Genomic DNA, 22929 nt, shown 5'->3' with positions numbered 1-22929 from the left:
CCATATAGCTGTAAGAAAATTATAACATCCTAGAACATTGTCTCAAAGTTGCTGTTGGCACAACTACCATAGCACTTAATCTGTTATCTTAGCTTTGAAAATAAGGTAGTAAAAACATCTCCGATTGAAATACAACGTCTCCAAATTTATCGTGAATTTCAAAATGTTCATTACATCATTTTTCTCTTATATGTTATTCATTTTGTAGCTGTTCTTCCTATTTAAAGGAAATTTGTTGCACGGAAAGCGAGAGTTAACTCTGAAGTGAAAAGAATGGAACATAACAGGTCCCTTCCAGACACAATTTGCAGTCAAGAATAATATGTATCCTCTTGCTTAAATATTAATATGCCATCGTTTTTGTAAACCTTAACTAAAAACTATGCACAGAGAAAAGCCTTGAAGTGCCCTAAAGTGAAAGTAATTCTCAGAAAACTAACCTCCCAAAACAAAGACGTGCTCGGGTACTGCATCATCTCAAAGCAGTGCTTTCACCACAAGACCCTTAGAGCAGAAAGCATTAGGTTCTGCTCCTGTTTAGAAAAAATCCAGACGACGTCACATGGAAGTAACTTCTCAAACTTAAGAGATCTCTGTTTTGAGAAATCGTTTCAATACTTCTGAGCATTTATGCACACTGAATAAAGAAGTTATTTGAAAGGAAAAGCCTGAACAGGAGTCCAGAGAGCAGCCCTAAAATCAAAGGCTGCGCTGAGGCATATTTTGCTGAAGACTCAACAACATACACCAGTTGGGCAATTTTCCTCCATTAGTTCACACATCATCAACTAAACTTCACCTACAGCTTTCTAGCACAGATTGCTGGGCTGAAAGTCTCCCTGGAAAATATTGTGCTACAGCAGGCCATTGTAGGTGTTTAAGACTTCCCTGACAGGAAAATCTTACGAAAAATTATACTTTGTAAAAAGAATCTCAGGAAGATGACACTGCAAGAGAAACTTTCTGAGATGAAAAACACCTGTGGACTCCTAAACGTTAGACAGCCCTCCCAGATTTATTATAAAAATTACTTGGGGAAAAAAATGAAAACAAACAAACAAAGTCTCTTTTCTATATCTAGAAATAGGCCAAATGACTTCGAAGAATCATCCTACACAAAAAATAAAAATAAAAAAATAAAAGGAAAAAGTGATTTTTGTTGTTTTTAAATTGATAATTTTGTTTTGAAAAAAAAATTATATGGAGGCAAATAGTCAAAATTCAGTATTAGTTCAGGTATTAGCAATAAGAAGCTAAATGCCACTATTTAAAAAAAGTGTAACGTAAGTAACGTTGTTGCTGACAACAGTTAGAAATCCATCTTTATCCCACTGATTCTTTAACATCATTTAAATACCTATTTCAAGTTTAAGTTAAGGGCATTTTCTTAGCACCCTCAAAAACGTGCTTTTTATCAGATCTCCTCAGTCTTAAAAACAAATCATTAGCTTTCATGTTTCTTGCCAAGTACTCAACAATTTGTTTGCTGAAATATCACCCTCCCATACATAAACCTCATTCTTTTAACAATAATCACCTCAAGACCAAAAGGTAAATGAGCACTGTGTATGTGACCCACTCCTAGAGCCCCTGCAAGATGATATTGAGTAGATTATTTTGCTGAGTTCATCCAGTCTCACCACAGCAGACTGGGTGTTTGGGAACAGATAACTGCAGCATCATCGCTCCTCCCTCAGGAAGAGGTCAGCTGGGGTAATGTGGCCCTCCAACCTGAGCAGTAAGTCCCTGCATTAACACACAACCACGTATGGCTGAAGTCAGACAGGAAATTGGCAGACCAAGGTTGAACTCAATGATCTCCAGAGGTCCCTTCCAACCTCTACAATTCTGTGAAATGTGTTTTGCAGGCCCAGAAACTTTCACTGTCAACAGGACTGTTTCTATTCAGATAAAGGAAAAGAGAAAAATCCAAAGACACACTAAGACAGCTAGAGGAAAAGACAATACAACATTATTCAGATCAGAAAGAACAAAGTTCAGTGTCTTCTTGAGTGATGGAAGTACTGAAGCGCAGAGATACTTTTTCCTTCCCTCAGTACCTCTGGGTCCGAACTTGGGTAGACACATAAAACCAGCAGTACTGATAAATACAAGTCTTGAGAGGAACAAGGTGCTTGTTTGGTTTGGGTTTTAACATCACAAATGTTAAGGTTCTAACAGATAACAACAAATCTCTCTGCTTAAATATCTGCATCTACAAGAAAACAATCTTCTGAAATCTGGCAAAGTAGTTGCATAGGGAAGCATAGCTCCAGGGAAAACAAACAAGACACATTTGCAAAGCATCTTTGTTTTCCACCCTGGTAAGACAGAAGACAGTTCTATTCCAAGGGCTAAAAAGGAACCCAATACAACACTCAGCTGACTACCTCAAGAGCTGTTTGCTTTCATTTTCACGTTCTCTACCCCCTACCACATGGGTCAAAGGGCTTAACAGACCCAGAGTAAAGGGAATGCAGAGTGAACAAGAGTAACGTGTGAATGGTTTTGTCTGTTTCAGTGTTTTACCAAGAAGGTGATGCCCATAGTTTATTATGGGCATGCTCCACTGATGCAAATTCCCTACTGCTGTTAGGCATGTATCAGTTAAACTGATACACGTGCCTCCTATGCTGGCTCGAGTTTCTTCATCACCTGTAGCACTGGAACAGAAGGTTGACATGCTAAGGCATCCAGGTGAGGAAAGCTCCACAAGCACTGCCTTTTGCACCTTACTTAATACCAGGAGCAGTCCCTGCTTGCACTGACAAGAGGTCTTGGAATGAAGTTTATTATGAGCAGGAACAGCTGAACCTTGCAATAAGATCACAGACTCACAGCTTCAATACAGCCATCACAGCAAGATAAATCCATCTCAGAGACTAAGAATGTTATTTCACTGCTTGCTTATCTATTGGCTACACAGAAAAAAAACTCAGCCTTTTTATGCAGCAAAAACTGAAGCATGGGCTCCAATTAAAAATTTAGCTTACTCTAATCCTTTGAAGAGCTACATAAGAGAAATAGTATTTAAAACATCTCTTACACTTTAATAAAATATAGCTCTGACTCTGGCACCACATTACCGTAGGACAATTAACATTCCCTTGTTTCACTGTTCTTAAAATTGTGAATTGTATGATGCCACAACAAAAGCAATAAACAGCTAAGAAACCTTACCAAGCTCCACAGCCCTAAAACAATCTGTTTTAAAGGCAGTTCAAGGCTCTTTTTGTAATAAGATATTAATTTAATAATATCTAATCTCATTATAAGAAAAATGAGTTTATACTTAAACATTACTTAATCTTGCTCAAACTGAATTAGCAAAATTAGATAGAATCAAGCTTCCAACCACAACTCCTTTGATTATATTGCTTCTTCAGTTAGTCTTCAGTAACTCAAATCGTTCCTCTCTAAGACCTAACAAAGAAGTGTTACCAGCGTCACTAGATATATGCATACACACAGTACAGAGATTACAACTGTAAACCCCTAAAATTTGTTTTACAAATTTTATATAATTCCGTGTCAAGTCAACTACGTTAACTTATATGACAATAAAAAACAAACAAACAAATACCTGCTGGGCTAGCAAGGAAGCACCAAGAGATGTAAAACCACTAATGCTACTTCTAGCTCAGTTGGAGAAGCAAAAAGTCATGCAGATTTCATGTTAACCAGTGGCTCTTAAACTTAGAAAGCTTTGCCCTCCAGGCTTTCAGAAAACAATACATACAAAGAAATCCACAGGGAAGCAATCTACATGGTTGGCTACATACATATATACACATACATACAAATTTTAGGTCTCTTTGTGGGAATGGTTATATGAACTACATACTGGAAAAGAATGCAACATTCAGTGAGACTCTTATTCTAAAATGTGTGTACGCACATTATAGTAACTTTCCTATATTGCAGCTGGATACACAAAATGGCATTTTAAGTAGGACATTTATGTCTCAAGTCAAAACAAAAACACTCTCTGATCACACAGAAGCTTCCAGTTCTAGTGAAAAAATCCCTTTTTGCACACGTGTACAGTTTTTTACCACAAGTTTTGCAGAAATTGTAGCCATTACCTTCATCAAAGTCTGCATCATCTTCTGTATGCTGAGGGAAGGGGAAACAATTTGTGATTTCAAGTCTGTCATCCACCACAAGACCCAGCAGCACTCCTTGGACCACTTCATTCCCCTGTCCTTCTTCTTGGTAATGTTTTATGATCTTTAACACAACCTAAGACACAAAGACAAGAAAAATCATGAGATGTAATCATTTTTTCTTTCAACAATTTTAAAACCTCAAAAATACAGTTTCAAGTGTTGCATAAATGAGAGCTGCAAACCAAGTGAGCTACAGGTTAGAATATCAACATCTTCAAGGCAAGTTAAACAACAGCCATTCTTATACTATTGGGGAACTGAAAAGACCATTAAATGAACTCAAAATGCAAAGTTCTAAATCATTTTTCTGAAACACCATCCTTGGGGTTTGATTTATGTATTTTGTTTCGTTTTTTAAGCTTTATCTTCTTTATGTAATTGTTATTAGTTCCCTCTTGAAAGAAGCATTGCACAAGAAACACTACCAAAGCACCCAGAGAGTAATTATGAACAAACTAGGAGATTTTTTAAAAAGCAGAAGATGCTTCAATTACAATTCAGAAAATGTACTAACATTTAAAATTGCACCCTATTGCAATTTTACTTCAGATATTCAAGCCATTTGTATTTTGTGAACTATGCATTTCAAGGAAAAATGAATGTTTAAAAGGAATACATGCTCCTTCTATTTTTATTATAATTCTTCCTTTCCTAAATTTGAGATCTACAATGAATGATTCTCATAAGGCAATATGATAAAATGGAAGACCGTCACTCAAAAAAAATACTAACTTGGTAGAAATGCTACTTTACCAGAAATTTGCTACACAAAATTTTGTTTAATAATAAGAACTAGTACATGATAGGATACACTAACAATAAAAATAGACCTTAGAATCTTATCCTTGGTCCATCACACGCGGACTTTATTTCACTAAATTCCAATCCACCCAAGCAAAACGCGCCAGAAAATGTCTGCCAATATGTTGTTGTTACACTACCACTACAGTATATTCACTGGTAAATCCCCTAGTATAATGGATTCCAGCTCAACCACTTGAGGGTTGTTTAAGCTTATATTTAAATATCAGGAACATAGATCTTATCCTAGCTTGTCCCCATATATTTGTTCTTAGCTTTCTCCTTGGTTGGTTAGCATAACTATGTCACAACTTTAAAAACACTCTTAATGAATTAAAGAATTGCAGTACAGATTAAATGAAAGAAAAAGCATGATTTGAAAAAATATAGATTTCCTTCATGAGCAAGAACTGGAAGCGAAGGAGAATTTTGCAACACTTGAAAGAAGTGCAGCAAACAAGAGCTAGACCGTACTGATCCACTGAACATCTTCAATCATACAGACAACAGGTTAATAATATTCAACATACATTTTGTTAAATGTAATATTTACTACATATTTGCCATAAATTCAGTCGCTCACTCAAGGAATGCATAAAAAATAATCCAGGACTGGACTCATTACAACATGCCACGCTCTCTATTTACTGCTTAACTATTCTCAATATACAACCCTGTAAGCTTCATTTTTTCAGCATTATTCTCCTCATTTGCTCTTGAGATTTCTGTGCATACTGACTGTCCCCGTTACAATGATTCCCATTTTCCCATTGACTCCAATCCAAAAGCATTTCTGATATAATGTCAGTTTTATTACAGCATTTCTAACAGTACTTGCTCACAGCAAACAGCACCAAACAAAAAGGGCACTGGCTACCACAGACTATCAGTATTGTTCAGGAAGATAAAACTAGGTATTCAAATGCTAGTCAACTACTTTAAAGCACAATGAAGTTGTTACCAAAGTCAGGAACTTTCTATCTCCAACCAGCAGCTATTACCCAGGGAGATACAGACCCCAATTTAGGCTCACCGGCAAGATTGCTTTCTGAAGGAGTCTGAGAAAAGTAGTGGAAAAGTAGCTCATGAACTCACTTCTCTGAATTTCACACCCATTAACAAGCTGCAGAAGTTACGGTTTATGACTGCACTGGAAAATACATTAGCTACTGAAATCATTTATAAAACGATAAATGAAGAAGTCTGAGAAATGTACCTGATGACACATCAACCCTGTTTTCATTTTGTTCTTTGTTCTGGAGAGTTTCATTTAGTGCGTAACACACAAGTCTTTAGTGGAGCGGGCTCTTGCCAACAAAATACCATATGACCAATACAGATACATGCACTGAAATTTTTATTTCACTATTAAGAACAGACCTTCAAATGCAAAGTTTGCTAGACTAAACACCCTCAGAATCATCACTGCTCGTCACTGCCACATCAAATTAAAAGCAACCAAAAACCACTTCAGCTCTTACCATCCCTTAAGTAATGCAGTTACAGCACATGACCTGCCAACCGTTAAAGGCTGCCTACCTACCTGAGTACAAAACGCAGTAAGCATTGCAACTTACCATAAAAACACATTTAAACTTTGTTTTTTAAAGATTTTAAATTTGGATCTCTCTGAACACACAAATCAGTCACATGCAACTCAGTCAATATTTCATACATAGTAAATACCTCTAGTAAGCTATACGAAGGCTCTTTAGAAGAAGGCTGGTACACAAATAGCTATGAACTAACCTTCAAAAGTACCCCAGCATTGTAAAATTAGTCTTCAAAAATTCCAAAGCAATTCAATCACTTGGAGTAGCCATTTGCCAGATTTTAATGGCCATTAATCCTTAATTAATAATAATAAAAAAAAATGCTTGCTGTTCAGCAGTGCTTCTAATCTTCAAAGCGCTGCTCAACCATTAAAAATGAAGTCATACTACAGAAAAAAAAAATACATTCTGAAACCATTAAAAATGCTCAAAGATGCATATTTTAGTGGTATGAGCGATTTTAACTGGACATAATACAACAGCACAGCTGTTTATTTCAAAACTTTATTTTCTAATACAGCAATACCTTTAACACGAACCGTCAACCCCCATAGCGGGGATCCTGGAAACATTCAGTTGTAATGACATGAATATGTTAAGATACATATGTTTGTATTTCTCTGAAGAGAGAAAACACCAAATCAAAGTACTGAAAGTTCATATGTGGTTCTGTTCCAGAGAGCTGACGGTGCCCATATTGAAACCAGACTTCCAGTACCTGTGCTGAGCTCTGTCTCAGAGATACAAAATTAAACACTGATTTTCTGGTAGCTACAAACACAATGAAACAAGCCAATTTATGTTCTTAATTCATGCATTTAAACCTTTTTGAATGCTCAACAGCGTTTCCTAACCAAGAAAACTTTATTAGCACAACCGACAACACCAGTAGCCAGGACCTGGGGAGAGAGTGTAAATAGTGATGTTATTTAGCTGTTTTCAAATAGATCATAACTGACATGGGCATCAAATACAGATGGTGCCATGACAGCCACGTCCTCTCACTAAATAACACTAGGGAAAACTGTGATCAATATTTAGCTTGGCAAAAGTCTTGAAAGCTTTTACTGGTAATAGCGGCTGACACATTTTGAATGCGTGCTATCACAGTCCTGGAACCTTTCCCATAGCAATTCTTAAACCTTGAACCACGAACCTTTACTTTTAACAGCACAACAGGAATGCCAATTTGATTTAAATCCCTAGCATGGAAAACGTTCAAGAGAGCAGAACTGCCAGTGTACTTTTATAAATGGATAGCTCTGAACTGACAAAACTAACTCATGCAATTGAACTGTCCTAAACGCAAAGATGCCTATAAAGTTTGATGAAGTTAAACTGTAGATATTTACTTAATACATACTTAAAAGCATACTTAGCACCTCTGGAGAAAGTGTTATTTAATGTTGGATGCCTTCCAAATGGAGACATACCACGATGCATACACTCCTAGCCTCTGTAGCGTTGTCTGCTTTCTCTGTACGTGCCACACCAAAAAGCAAATTTACAACCTGTGCTGGGCTACAATCGTCTACTCAGACATTAAACTTAATTAAACAGATAAGCATGGAATGGTTTTGTCTTCAACAAAGACCTGGGAAGTGAGAGAACAGAGAAAACTATAGCAAGATACAGTGAAACACGGGCAGTGTTAACATTTCCTAATAGCTCCAGATGATGTTTTCACTGAGGACAGATAAGTACTTATCCTACGCTTACAAAATACAAGTTCTGGATGCTGATCAAGTGGAAGTTGCCGTCAGCTTATTTATCTCCTGCTTGTAGCACCCTGGGATAAGACAAAGTATCTCAGTTTTTCTGCCCGAAGAAAAGAAACTCTGAAGAAATTAAAAATATCACTGTAAGAAAACATGTCTAATACATGTAATGCTCTCCTCTGGATGGTTACAGTGACAGATGTTTACATATACACAAAGAACTTAAAGTTTTTAATCGCTGCAGTACATGGCTTCAACTGAAAGATAGCAGATTTAGATTGGATATAAGGAAGGAATTTCTTATGATGAAGGTGGTGAGGCACTGGTACAGGTTGCCCAGAGATGGTGGTGGTCTAGTCCATCTAGTTGGACTACATGACCTTCAAGAGTCCATGATTCTGTGTCCTAACATTTTTTCTGCTGTACATAAAGCTTCACAACAAAAGACTACCACTAGGAACTAGACGACCAGCTTGGAGATGGAATAAAGGCTCTTAAAATCACTAGATCCCTTTTAACCCAGAAGTTAAAAAGAATAAATCAATAAAACCACACTTATTTCCCATTACAACCTTTGACATCTTCAAGTAATTGCTTTGACAAATACCTCAGATTCTAACAACGTCTGTGGCAAAATACACACACCCTCAATATGAACAGACTGTACAAAATCTAAGGCCAAATGGACAAGATTGGATGGAACTGAAATGCAAGGTAACTGGAAAAAATAAAAAATGAAATAAAATAAGCCTCTATCCTGAACTTGATGGTAAGTAATAAGTTCAGCCCACAATGATATGTACATCAAGTCAAACTGCCATCTTTTCAATTGAAGGACTCAAAAAGCCCACATTTTACCCTTATCTAGACTGACTAAAGGCTTAATACCAACTTTTAGAAAGCGTTTGAAAATGCAGTTCTTGGAATAGCAAACTTGCATTTTATGTCACTCAACAGCTAATAAATACCAGGCGTTAAAGTCTTATTTCTGAACTTGACAAATTTGGTGCTTCAAAACATAAATCCATAGGAGGCATAGCAAAATGCTGCATGCCATTTCATACCAACTCAATCAGGTGTGAATAACAAAACCTCAGACATAAGACTGGAAGTTTCCAGAAGTTGAGCTGGAATTCAACTACTATAAACAAAGCATATTGATCAGAGGTGGTCTTCATATAGTGGATATTGCATCTATTTTCAGGCAAAATTACAAATCACAGGATTCCTAAGTTTTGTCTTAGACAGGTCCTCACAAAATCCTGTGATAAATTAATTTTAATTGAATGGAAAAATACTAGATTTTGAACTGCAATTTTAAATGTATTTATATACTAAGTGTTCCTGTACTATTTGAATACTTCTGGGAACTGAAAGCATCTGAAAATTATCCAAAATTTTTATTCCCTGGCTGAGCTATTACATCAGCTGGCACCACAGCGCTTAGCTTATAAAGCTGAAGAATTCAGAAGATTTAACTGCAGGAAGTCTTTCAATGCTTGCAGAGTAACATATTGGGCTGAAGAAAACCACCTAAATTACTGATATGATTACCACTCTGTAATTCTAGGGCACCAGAAGAATCCAGATGACATCCCATATTACCTCCTGCTTCATATCATACTTACAAGTCATCTCACTCAGCACTTTCCAGTTGATTTTTCAACTGTTTGTTTGTCATGGGGTTTTGAGGGAAGGACATGTTTTTGTTTTATTTTCCCCCTCAAGTGCACGAAAAAGAGGTGATTATATCCACACATAGCATTAAGTGAGAACATGCCTTACTACTAAGTGGGTGAATCAGTTAGCAAAGGTTGAATCACCAGCAGGTAACACTCCAAATGAAATACTTAATAAGCATCCACTCTCTCAGTTGTTTACTTATTCTCTCCTTTTAGGAGGAAGTGGTTTCAAACTGCTGCAATTCAGGAGCTCTAAAATTCTCCAGCAAGCAAGACAGAAACCCACTCAAGCAATAATAGGGCCTTTCTCTACAGCAGTATAGCCTGCATAAACCTTCAAGCCTCCACAGTCTTCTGAAGGCAGCAGTCATTGCACAGTGCAAGTCCCAGCTCACTAAAGATACTGACAAGTGAACTGACATAAATGTGTTTAATGAAAGCGCACACAACCTCCCATTCATTTTTCTTTTTATTACTGCACACCTCAAAAACTGTAGGGAGCTAAGGAAGCCTACAAAAAGAAATACTCTAAATCGTAGCAATAACCATTTTTACATAAAACATATATTAACAATTTATTTTATTTCCCAGAATTCTTTCTTAATATTAAAGATAAAATAGAAAAAAATCCTACTTGACAAATAGGCAGGTGGAATTTAGCTTGATGAACTGAGAGTACAAGGCTCAAAAGCCTGTTTCTGTACAAATACAACATGAGAAGGGAAGATCTCTGGGTTTTGGTTAGAAACTCAGTGGTTTGTCATGGGCTGCAGTTACTTCAACTCTGTCAGGAACTACATTAATCAGTTAATGTCTTGTAGGTGCTGTGAGAGATCTGTTTACTTGTGCCCAAGTGAGCTGCTTGTTCTTGCAAAGAAAAGTTAAATGCAAACTGCAGCACACCAAATGCTGTCCTTAAACAGCTGAGAAAAGTTCATTAACAACACAAACACATAACATGTTAAAATCAAGCATCTTTTAATGATGGGATCCACCCCATCCTGATTTTTGCCCCAACTCATTTTAATTTAGCTTTCTGGACTACACAACAATTCAGACTAACAACTGCCTCTATGTTTGCACACAAGCCACCAGTTCAAACTGAGTCTCTATAGAAGTAAAAATGCCTTAGTACATTTGTGCATTCAAACTCTCCATCGCCCTGGTCACAGACAGGTATAACAAATTTCCCTGCAATACAAAGTTTCATAACGAATTTCACAGAGCATGGATTCGTGCTCATTTCCATGGAAACCATCAGGGCCACAGTCACCACAGAACAACTTTCTTGTAGAAACATTTCTGTAACACAGCCCCAGGATTTCAATCCTGTGAGCAGCAGGGCATTAGATGCTATTACCACACTGTTAGGAGGCAGTGATAGAGCTGTAATAAAATAAACGTCCAAAATCCTGCTAGTTACAAGTGGGACAGATCATTTCACCAGTACTACTGAGTGTATTATTTCTCTTATTTCACAAGGCTTCAATCTTTAGAAAACTGAAAACTTACTATTTTAGACAGCTTTTCTAAATTGCCGACAATTTATACTTCTTATTTTTAATGATTTCAATACATAACTGTCATTTCAGGAGTGAAAGCTGATGAATGCCCTTTAGAGCACATGCAAAGCAGTAAAAGTAGGCACAGTTTCTCAACATTTTCCACCTCACACTCCAAAGCCTTATGCACATATGTCAAAACACAGTCAATCTGTATTTTGTGTATAAGTAAACCACCACTGTTGAGATCTTCTGAGTGCTTATTTAGCAAGGAGTGCATTTGCAAGCAGGTACACTCTTCAGCATCAACTTCCAGTACTTTCCAACCGATTTAAAGATGACAGACAAAAGCAGCAGTAGACAATTTTATTAAACAGGCTATCCTTCAATGAGACTGTATCAAGCTGTCAGCATTTCAAAGCTGAAGAAAAACTGCAAAGTAGTCACTCTTACCTATTTGGCCTTCAAAAAATTAGTAGCTTGATTGGAAGAGGGCATACTGTTTTCTACTGACTGCAAACCTTTCATGAAGGCCATAACCTACACAGTATAATGGCAATGTATGTACCATAAAAGTGCACATCTTAAAAAAAATCCCCACTTCCAGGTGTGTTCAGCTGATGCCAGTAAAATCTCTACTGGCCCTGACTTCAGTGTTACTTTGCTAATATATAAACATTCACAAAATGCATTTACCCAAGCATCAGCCAAAAAGGGTACGTGCTAAAGATCATCCTAGTAACAGGTAATGCAACCCTGAGAACAGAGACAGATTTATTTTCAAGTTTTCATGCTTTAAAACTGAAAAATTCTAGGAAAAAAACCACCAGGAAAGTGAGCTATTGTTGGTTATCTTCAGCTTCTGCATCATTCAATTAAAGACTTGCTTTTTGTACCACCACAAGGACATGTGAAAACCACTCCCAAATGAGCTTCATTCTAATAATAGCTATTCTAACACTAAGATTAAAAATAACCATTCCACTTTTATCACCAACAAGCCCAATGGATAAGGTAGTAGAGTTTTTAACTTATTCCCAAACATTTACTCTGTGTCATCTTAGCAGTTTTACAAACGTCAAAACAGTTCATTTTGGCATCAGTAATAAGGTAATGAAAAAAAGTAACTGAGTTTTAAGTGCTTTGTATCAATGAAGGAGGCTGCTTATTGCTTATTTATGCTGACCTGAGGACAATAGACAAAAAGCAACTTACATCTCCAACAAAGATCCCAACCACCAAGACTTGCTGATCATGAACAGTTATGCCTACTTCCTATCACACAGATAGGGACTCCACAGAACAGGAAGGGCACTGAACAACTGGATGGCAAAGCGGGATGCAACATTTAAGCAAAGCAAATGCAAAGACTGACAAGCCTTACATGCTCAGCACAACATCCCAACCTTCTTTTCCCAGCAAAGGACCGACATTTTATAACAGAATCTCGTTGCATACACACAGCAAAAAACAGAATGCTTTAAGTTGTACCATCAAGAACACACACGTAAACAAGGAAAACAATAAGCAAAGAAATCATACAAAAAAGCATCTGAAGATTAGTAGAAAAGATGACAGCAACAAGTTGAAAACACACTGACTTATCCCAAAGACTGAAAAAAAAAAAAAAAAAGACAACCTCTTCCAAGACCCCACTTAAGAAGGGAAGAAAGTCCTATGACACACTAGAGCATAAAACCTCTGCTGTTTTTCTTCCAATAGAATGGTGTTTTGTGCACTTCTCTGAAGCATACTAAGCTACATGAAAACTACAACGTTTTTTTAAAATATACAATAAAATGAAAGGAGAGGAATATACTTAATATTTTCAGCGTGCAAGAGGACAATGTTTTACCTCAGCAACAAACCCAGCAACTGTAATATCACAAGTCTTAGGTATCTCAGTCAAAATCAACAACTAAAATAAGATAAAAGGTGATGCCTACCATCTCTTTTGTTCCTGATGTAATATTTTAATCATTCAGATGTAGTAAATTTGAAAGATATTTGGTGGAAATACTCTCATTATTAAAAGAATAATATCAGTATCAGAAGAGCACAATACATTGGCTTCAATGGCTAAGCACGTCTAAGTACTAGGCAAGGGACAAGTCTGATATACATATAGAAGGAAAATAAAATAACAAGGACTTCAACTGTTAATGACAGTAATGTAGAGAGCAACACATTTCCTCCATGCACACAGGAAAGAAAAGGCTGCTTTGAAATACTATTTTCCCCTTCAACTTTTGAAGGGTAACACTGCTCAACACATTTAAACCACCTCCACATTTAGATTAACTCCTTTTGTCAGCACACTGGTTTTGCAGGATGAAGTGATACCAGATGTTTTAGCTTTAAATTCCTCACTAGAGTATACTTATCATGACATTTAGTAGATGTTGAGTGCACAAGTGCACTCTTACAAATCATTTAAAGTTTGTGCTCTGTTAACATGTATACCTGTTATCCATTCAGATGAAACACTGAAATTTTAATCCTCAGACCACCACAATGTAGTTACTATGTCCATTTTAGATAAAGAACTCTCAAAGGGAGTAGTGTTTATGTTTAAGAATGAAATCAATAGCAAGGACAAGAGTTTAAGGGAAAAAATTCTCTTCTTTGTCAGAAGAAACCACTCACATACAAAGGACAGAAAGAATACTAGGTAAGAAAAACAACAAAATCAATCAAATAAAACAGCAAAGCAATCTTTTGTTTGCTTTAAACAGCAATGCAACAATGTAAAAGAGGGACAAAGAACATAGATAATATTCTTGGCACACTCCATTCAACTCTTTACCTCCTTGATTTATAAAACCGTGACTCTTGTAACAGACAAAGCTAACTGTTGTGGTTTCACACCAGTAGGCAGCCAAGCCCCACACAGCCACTCTCGCATTTCCCCCTCCCCCTGCCTCAGCAGGAAGGCGAGCAAATACAATGAAAAAGTCATGGGTTGAGAAAGCAGCAAGGAGATCACTCACCAATTACTGTCACGGGCCAAACAGGCTCACCGTAAATGTGATCAATTTGATTTATTGCCAGTTACCAGCAGACTAAAGCAAAACTAGAAGTCAACGAAAACCACCTTCCTTCTCCCAGCCATCCCCTTCTACCTCTTCTCCCATGACAGTGCTGGGGAACAGGAAATGGGGGCTGTGAGCTCTGTAATTTCTTCACCTATCTGCCTCTGCTCCAAGTGGGGTTCCTCCCACAGAGTGCTATCCTACCCCACCTGATCCTGCGTGAGCTTCCCACAGGCTGTAGCTCCTCAAGCCCTACTCTGATGTGGGTCTGTATCATGGGGCCCATCGTTCAGAACCACACTGCTTCAGCACAGGTCCCCAGGGACAGCAGTTCCCCCACACCTGCTCCCAACATCCTATGAAGAGAGGTCCACAGCGAAACCTCTGCTCTGCACCTGGAGCACCTCCTGCCCTCCTTCTGCACTGACCCTGGTGGGGTTCTTCATTCCTCTCATTTTTATCACTTCTTTCTCTCTGGTGCTGTTGCCCAGCAGTTTTTGCCCCTTTCTTAAACTTGCTCTCCCAGAGGCACACCCAGCATTACTCATGGCTCAGACCTGCACAGTGGATGATCCCTTTTGAAGGTGGCTAGAACTGGCTCTGACCTGATATGGGGCAGGTTCTGGTCACAGAGGCCACTTCTGAAGCCTCTCTGCTACCAGAACATCATCACACACACACACACACACAGCCAACAAGTCAGTCACCACACACCACTCTCCATGGAGTGCTATTAACACTATGGAAGTATAACCAACACACTAAACTAGACAGAACAGGAAAGGGAGAGAAAAGAAGCTCACACCAGCCAAAGGAATGAGATTCCTCCAAATTTCACTGGCATTTCACTTAGCCCAAGTAAAATTAAAGATTTATTGCAATAAGGCTCTTTATCTTCCAACTGGAGTCCTCACATCTGAATATAAGCATGGCAGAAGATTCCCTCAAACACATATATACGTATCACGCAAGTAATACAGAATGCTTGCATCTTTTCTACCATTCTGGTAGCCACGAAGATAGCCAGACAGCATTCAGTTAATACACTAACTCTCAATTTCAACTTAACTTGATCTAAACTTCTAGGGAAACAAGTCAAGGAAAAGTCAAATTGACTACAATTCAACTCAGAATGCCACTCAGGCTCCTTTGGAGGGCATGCAAAAGAAAACAGCCTGCAGGGCACACTATCCTAAAGCCCCATCTGTGGGATTACAAGAAGCTGTACAGAGAACAGCAGGCAGAGCACACAGCCTCAACATTTTTGCAAAGTTTACAAGAAGGTAAGGAGAAGTAAAGAAAGCACAAGGAGAACTGGAAAAGTGCAATTTTCAGAACATAAGAAAATATCAATGATTTTTAAACAAATTCAACACATGCTTTGCTTATTACCAATTTTCAATGAAGCATACTCAAACAATGGAAATGTATTGCTTTCCTTCTGAGCATGCTGGAAGTTCTCATTAAAAAGTGCTTAAAAATATTTACAAAATGAGTCTGAGAAACTGATTTTCTGTAAGTGTTATCTCGTGTTTTCATTTACTGCAATCAGCTTAATTGCCATAAAGAGCCCCTTACCCAAGAAGGTAACTAGGCTGTCCCTATCAACAGTCTGGAATACAGTCCTACTCACCATATCATTTCAGAGAAAAAATGGTTGTCAATAAGGAAACAAGGAACAAGCAAATACCACAATTGCATGCAAAGTAACTATGGAAAAATTGCTCACTAATTGGAGATTTTGTTTTGCTTTAAGAAAGGCTAGCGAGCTTTTAAGTAGATTAGAAAATAAAACAAACAAAAACGCTTCTTATACTACAGATGAGAATACAAGCCATTAAGTCTACAGATAAGAATACAAGCCACTACATCATCTCCAAATCAACGATCATGTAGTGAAGCTTAAAGTAATAGCCTTGGAATAAACCTGCTGAATCTCACACAAGAAACATCAACACTATAACCACACTACTGTGAATACAAATGCAAGGGAAACCTACAAATATATGAAGATTGTCCAAAACATAACTTTAACTACCTTGGTGTTATTTTTTAAATACACAAGGATAACTTAAGGTTGAGTTCTATACGTATTTTAAAAAGCATGCCTAAATACTTATCCAGATAACTAAGTAGCTGGAACAAATATTACCAATCAATGCAACGGCACCTTGAGTATTAATACTCAATTGCCTCTACCCTCATGTTGAGGTCTGATCGCCTAAAGATTCAGGCATGCCTTACCTGCTGCTATCCAGAAAGGCATTTTCCGAAGCAGTAAGCGTATGAATTCTTCTTACACATACAATGTTTTGTTAAAAAGAAATACATCCTCTTTACTGAAGTAAAGAAACCCAACCTATTAACGCTTTATCCTTTTGTTACAGCTCTAGTTATATTGCTATTGGATAGCTGTATTTGAAAAAGCTTTATGGTCCAGTCAACATTTCTGAATGTAGCTTTGGAATATATATACTGTACTTTCATCAAGTTAGAATTAAATTTATGAAGTCATGTTGGTGTTTATAAGGACTTAGCAGGACAAGAAATTTTTCTTCAGCAAAAGGAAACAATCCTTGCTGTTACTCATTTTACTGTTACTCCTAGGACATCCTCACACAAAGGATATGCAAAAATGAAACAGCATCCCAACAACAACATACTTCCTGGTAACTACTCAAAAGGTAAATGTGATTAACAAGAAAGCAAAAAAAAAAAAAACACCACCACCACCACCGTTCCATAATTTCTCTAGCACTCAGTACACCTCCCTTGCTGAAAGATCCCTCCTGCCCAGCCCACAGCTGTTACTTTCCCAGGAGAAAGTTCCCACACATCCATTATCTACATACTAGTGGTCAGGCATAACCCGCAGCCCACCACATGGAATAACCAGAATTTTAAATATTTAATTTCTGCATTTCATCAGCCTGCATGCTTAAATAGCAAAAAGCATTACTCATCCTTCCTGACCTTATGTCTCCGAATGGGGCACTGGTTCATCTCTTCTTTTATAGATTTGCTTCTTGCCAGACATTACTATTGAAACCTGAGACTCAGAAACATGCAGGACATGCTCTTGGTGCAATCTTAGCAGAGCAAGAGCAGAAATTCCACTAAAAAGAGCAGTCTAAAAGTCTTTGCCCCATTTATTCACTTTGCTGGGTGAGATTAATTGTAAAGGCACTACAGAGCAAACAGCTGACATTGCTAGAGCATATGTAAAAGAGTAAAATAAAAATAAAAAAAAAGAGTATGCTCTCCGGAACCATACATTTCATCATCTTTTATGATGGTATTCAAGAACTCTAAGTACCTTTATCATTAACATAAAATGACAAAAATAATTTTGCGCAACCTCTCTTATTTCAGATATTCCCAAAGAGACAAAACAACAGCATTCCAAAGAAAACAGCAGTAGTCCACAAGTGTACTTGTATCTGAAACCCTGAACACCCTACCAGTGTTTCACACTGCGGTCCTAACAACAAAAAATTAAGAGCAGAATTACACTATAAAGACACTTTTTGCAAAGAAATAATGAAGATCCCAAATGAGTACAGGACATAATGAATGAAAAAGAGGAAAGACATGCAATTTTCATGTCAAGCTTGAGAAGTTTTGTATAAATACTTAAAGCCAACTTGACAAACTCAGAGTCTTTTAACTACTAACACCAGGGTCTAAAAGGACAAGAGATGTGTAAAAGTTTTGGCATATTTCCTGACTTCTATTCTGCATTTTGACACCACTAATTGGAATCAGATGAGAACCAAGTCATCTGCCTTGCTTTCTTGACAAAAAGAGCAAGATACACGTACTCCTCGGAGATTAACACAAAGTCACCTGACTGCACGGATAGGTACTCATAAAAGGAAGCTCCCAGACCTACTCCGTTAGCCTGAAAACTTCTTTCCATACAAAAGAATAAACACTATCAACATTCTAAACTCATCAGCTTACAGCTTGAAATTTACTGCACCTCACTGAAGGGAAGGAATAAGATCAGTGAACCAAATCTGATTAATTCCTGCAGCCGAATTCCAAAAACTCCGAGCTCTGAGCAAATAATTGAAATAAATAGAAGCAAGCTGTTCTACATTTGTTTCAAATAGCATGTAATAATTGTTACCCCTCTGGAGTCAAATCATGAGTGACATCTGAATCTTTGCTATGAAGGGGTGAAACTGAAAAACAAGCAAGTTTATAAACATAGAAGAAATGGTTCACAGCGCCCTGCACAACCATGCCCACACTACGCTCAAGCATGAGAATTACTTTAGCGTTCAAATCCTAATATGGTGCTCTTATCTGGACATCACTATTTACCTAAAAAGTTCAGAGGACTCCAGGGAACATATTGAGCTACACACTGCAACATTTGGTGCATCTGTTGCTACTTCTCCAATCAGCAAGGAAGAGTCAGACAATCTGTCACACGTGAGCAACACCAAAGAATGCCTTTGTCCTTCCCTTCCATGCTCTTCTCCCTCTCTCTCAAACACATGCATCCCCAGATCTATACACTTCCCTTTCTCCTCCTCGTGCACTGCTCAAGGAAAGCACATTATATTGCTTTTCAATTTACTGGTGAGCAGAGAAAAAACAGTTTTATGTATAAGAGGCAAGAAATCTCTTCCAATCTTCAAGTGATCACAAACCTAAGTAACTTTTTTGTTCACCTTATGTTTTGTAACTTGACAAGGTGACTTTAAATAGGATAAAGAGGTGATATTAGTTCTGGACTTCTAAAACAACTACAAAACAGCCTGAGGTAATCACACCAAACAGATAAACAAGTTCCAATGACACAAGGCAATGAGGCAGGGGAATTAATTGCCTAGTTTCCCACCAAAGGAAATCTTGCCATTGTCGTACACATCAAGTTTTTCCATCTACACTCATCAATCATCACTACAGTCATCTCAAGATGATTTCACTTTGGAAGGAAAACTCTTTTAGACTCCATGATAATAGACAGCTGAGCAGAGAGAAGAGTCTACTGGAAGAACAAGCTTACCCACCTCCCAAAAGTCCTTTAGGATGCAGTCTGGAACAGCTACAGAAGATCACAGCAGCACTAACTTAGTCCAAGAAATCTATATGTAATCCAAGCAGTAAAAACACAGTCTTTTCTTTTTGTCTCATTCTTACACCATAATGGTGCTGATTGCAAATGGACATTTATCATAAAAATGTACAGCTACCGTTTCTAAGAACTCCAGAAAGTATTGAAGACACTTCATGTACCCTCCCACAGCCATTATCATGACAAACCTGAGCAATCAGGTTAGTGATAACCCCACTCTCAAGAAAAAAAATAAGAGGAAACGTGAAAAAGCTGCTTGCCTAGAGCCATATAAAAAGAAAGAGGTATGTGTTCTATGTGAGTAAAAAAAAATTGAATGAATTACATTAAATATCATTACCTTGAAATATAGTAGCTGTTAGTCAAATATAAGTGCCATTTGGCAAGTGAGATCTTGACCTTACAAGAAGAGAAGTTGCTAGAAAAAGGATCAGACTTTAGTCTTCCTCTTTTTTCTGAGAAATTGTAAAGGTTGGAAAGCTACATTGACAATTACATCCAGAAGCATTTTATAATAAGCCACTCAGGTACTTGCCACATGGCTATAAGGTAATACAGCTCTTCCTGATTCTTCCTAAACTTTAATGCTATTGCTCAGTAGAGTAATTTAAGTAAAAACACTTAAAAGTTATGTGGATTTATCCCATCTTAACAGTCAGGGTTCCACTGTTAGCTTTTCCTGCCACAACTGTGCTTTTTTAATTTACTGTTGCACTATCTGAAACAAAACTGCACTTGTTCTAAATCCAAATGGCACCATTACACAATAAGGAATAAGTCAGATTAAAACATGAAAGCAGTTAACTACAAGGTGCTCTACTTGTACCTAATTTAAGAGGAAGACAGAAAAGTAGGTATTACCACACCATTTATTATGTTTTAAAGTAGCATACTGACATCTAGAATTTCATCAGAAGAAAAAAAAAACCTATCAGTACTTTACCAGTCCTCTGAAACAACAGATTTCCTAGAAACCCTTTCATATTCTCACACATACAGAAAACTGACAGATTTTCCATTCTGTATTAGCAAAACCGAAGCAGCTCATACTGTGAGCCTGTCTGAACGAATTACTTGTGCCACTGCCAAGAGATATGGCACCAATGGAGAGAAACAGACCACTGCCTGCCTTAGCTCAAGCTAATTAATCTTCAGTTTTGGCATGTAATTATTCTCCTCACCATTAATGTAAGACTGATAAAGCCCCATTACTTTGTGAGAACACTGATGAGACACTGAGTCTAGAAATGTTCCAGCAGAATTTGAGTACAGTAGTCTGAAGACTGGCAATGAGAAACACTTTGGTTACAAGGAAGTAAGGTTTATGCTAAAGCTTCACCACAGGCATCATGGATGTTTGTGAACCACACAGTTTACAACCTGAGAAAGCTCTATAAAATCCACTGAGATGCCTTCTAAGCAGAAGAGTGAAAGTTGACCATAATCTTCAGTAAGCCAGCTTCAACTCTAGACTCCATAGAGAAGATACCACCACATTATATCAGAATAATACACAAAGGCAACAGAAAAAAAGCAGAAGGCATTCACAGACATTGGACAGACAAGAAGGAGATCACCATGGTCACTCACAGCTGATCTGAATAGAAAGAATACAAAGATTCTACATTTGTTCTCTTTATTTCATTACAGCAGGAACAAAGTAAATCCAATCTAGGAGTAATTAACCTACCCTCAACTATTTTTATATTGTTCCTTCAAACTTGTCAAAAAACACATACTACTGTCCCTCTGGTTCTGCCCTGCTTGCAACAAGAGCAGTCTGTTGTCAGTTGCTTTATTTTTAAAGCTACACTTTGTGACTGGTCAGTATTTACTATTTCTTGACAAATTCCCATGCACTACAGCTACAGGCAGTTGAACACAGTACTGCAGAAACACACACACAAATTCAAGCATTCTCTTTTCAATGACACATCCCTGTACAAGCAAATAAACAATTACATGCATTCTTAAATATTTACTAAACTGTGTGACTCTAGGATAGTGACTGGGGACTATCCCTTACAGTCACATGCAGGCTTTCCAGTACTCACCCAGAAATCATAATCTTTCTCAATTCTAGTATGCAGCTCTCCTTCATGCTTCAGCTGCACAAAGTTTTAATGATACAGAAACTGGAACAGGTTGCCCAGAGAGGTGGTGGAGATTACTCCTCTGGAGACATTCAAGACCCGTCTGGATGCCTACCTGTGCAACCTGGTCTAAGGAGCTGCTTTGCCAGGCAGGCTGGACTAGTTGCTCTCTAGAGATCCCCTCCAACCCCTACAGTTTGGTGATACCTAGATAAGATGATGAAGAATTAATAAATAGTGCTTCTACTCTTCAGAAATAGAAGTAATCAGCTTTTCTTCTCACTCCTCATCATCCTGAGTACTAAGTGTATGAAACATCAACAGACACAAGAAGTGCCAGCAGCAAAATCAAGATCGAACTTTTGCACTCTTTCACTCAAACTCTACATGGTCACCTCCATTAGGACAGCTTCATTCTGACGTTTTACTTCTTTTAAGAAAACACAGCACATTATGGCAAGCTTATCAAAAAAGGTAAAAGACACAGCAGATAAAGAAAACCCCACCGTGCACTCCTCTATGGCACCCGTGTGTTGCCACGTAGCACTAATTACAATGTACGGAAACACAGAACGCGGGCACCAGAGCAGAGGAGCGGGAGGGCAAAAGGGAAGACCTCAAAGCCATTAATATGGGCACGCGTAGGGCAACTCGCTGCCACCAAGGAATGAATGCAGACTGTGGCGACTCCAGACGGAATCACACCGCTACAGAGACAGAGTAGAACAGAGTAGAGCCCCGGCAGCGCCGCACGGACCGGGTCGGTCCGGGCCGTGGGTTCCACGCAGCCCCAGCATCCACTCCACGCGCACGCCGCCACTCACCAATCCATCGATCTGCACTTGTTTGACGGCCGAGTCTCCCGTGGCGGCCGCTTTGCCTTTGCCCTTTGCGGCGCCGAAGCCACCGCCGGCTGCCCCCGAGCCTTCCTTGCGAGACGCCATCTGCCCGCTCGCACCGACCGGAAAGAGGAAAGCGAAACACCGGAAGTCAGCTCGTACGCCGGGGCAGTGCGCCGAAAAAGAGCTCCGGGCGGAAACTCCAGGTGAGGGAGCGGAAGAAACGCGCATGCGCGAGTCCGCTGCTGTGTCGGGACGTGCGTCACCATCTTATGTCGTCCGGAAGGTGGGCAGTGCGGAGTGAGTTGGCGGTCAGCCGCGAGCTGATGTTTGGGTACTCAGCAGGAGGACGCGAGGGAAGGGATGCTCGCGGCGGGATTTACAGCTGATGAGCTCGCTTATGGCAGAGGGGGAAGCTTCCTTCCACTGGAAGTCTTCTTCCAGGAAAAAA

At 38.5% G+C, this 22929-nt stretch overlaps 1 protein-coding gene across 1 annotated transcript in view; it reads right to left on the bottom strand.

Annotated features, from left to right (window-relative positions):
- The window catches only part of EIF3H (eukaryotic translation initiation factor 3 subunit H), a 75449-nt gene extending 52840 nt beyond the window's left edge, over positions 1-22609 (bottom strand). Inside the window, exons 1-2 of the mRNA XM_065753660.1 lie at positions 22464-22609; positions 4086-4242 (exon numbers count right to left, since the gene is read on the bottom strand). Coding sequence (XP_065609732.1) covers positions 4086-4242; positions 22464-22583 — 277 coding nt within the window. The 5' untranslated portion in view covers positions 22584-22609. The remainder of the gene's footprint in view (positions 1-4085; positions 4243-22463) is intronic.
- Between the last annotated feature and the right edge of the window lie 320 nt (positions 22610-22929).

This window comes from Cyrtonyx montezumae, unplaced genomic scaffold (genome assembly GCF_038088225.1).
Source record: "Cyrtonyx montezumae isolate F1298 unplaced genomic scaffold, pur_monq_1.0 scaffold_8, whole genome shotgun sequence".
Classification (NCBI taxonomy): Eukaryota; Metazoa; Chordata; class Aves; order Galliformes; family Odontophoridae; genus Cyrtonyx; species Cyrtonyx montezumae.
The sequence above is the reverse complement of the archived record's forward strand: the minus strand, read 5'-3'. Positions and strand labels throughout refer to the sequence as shown.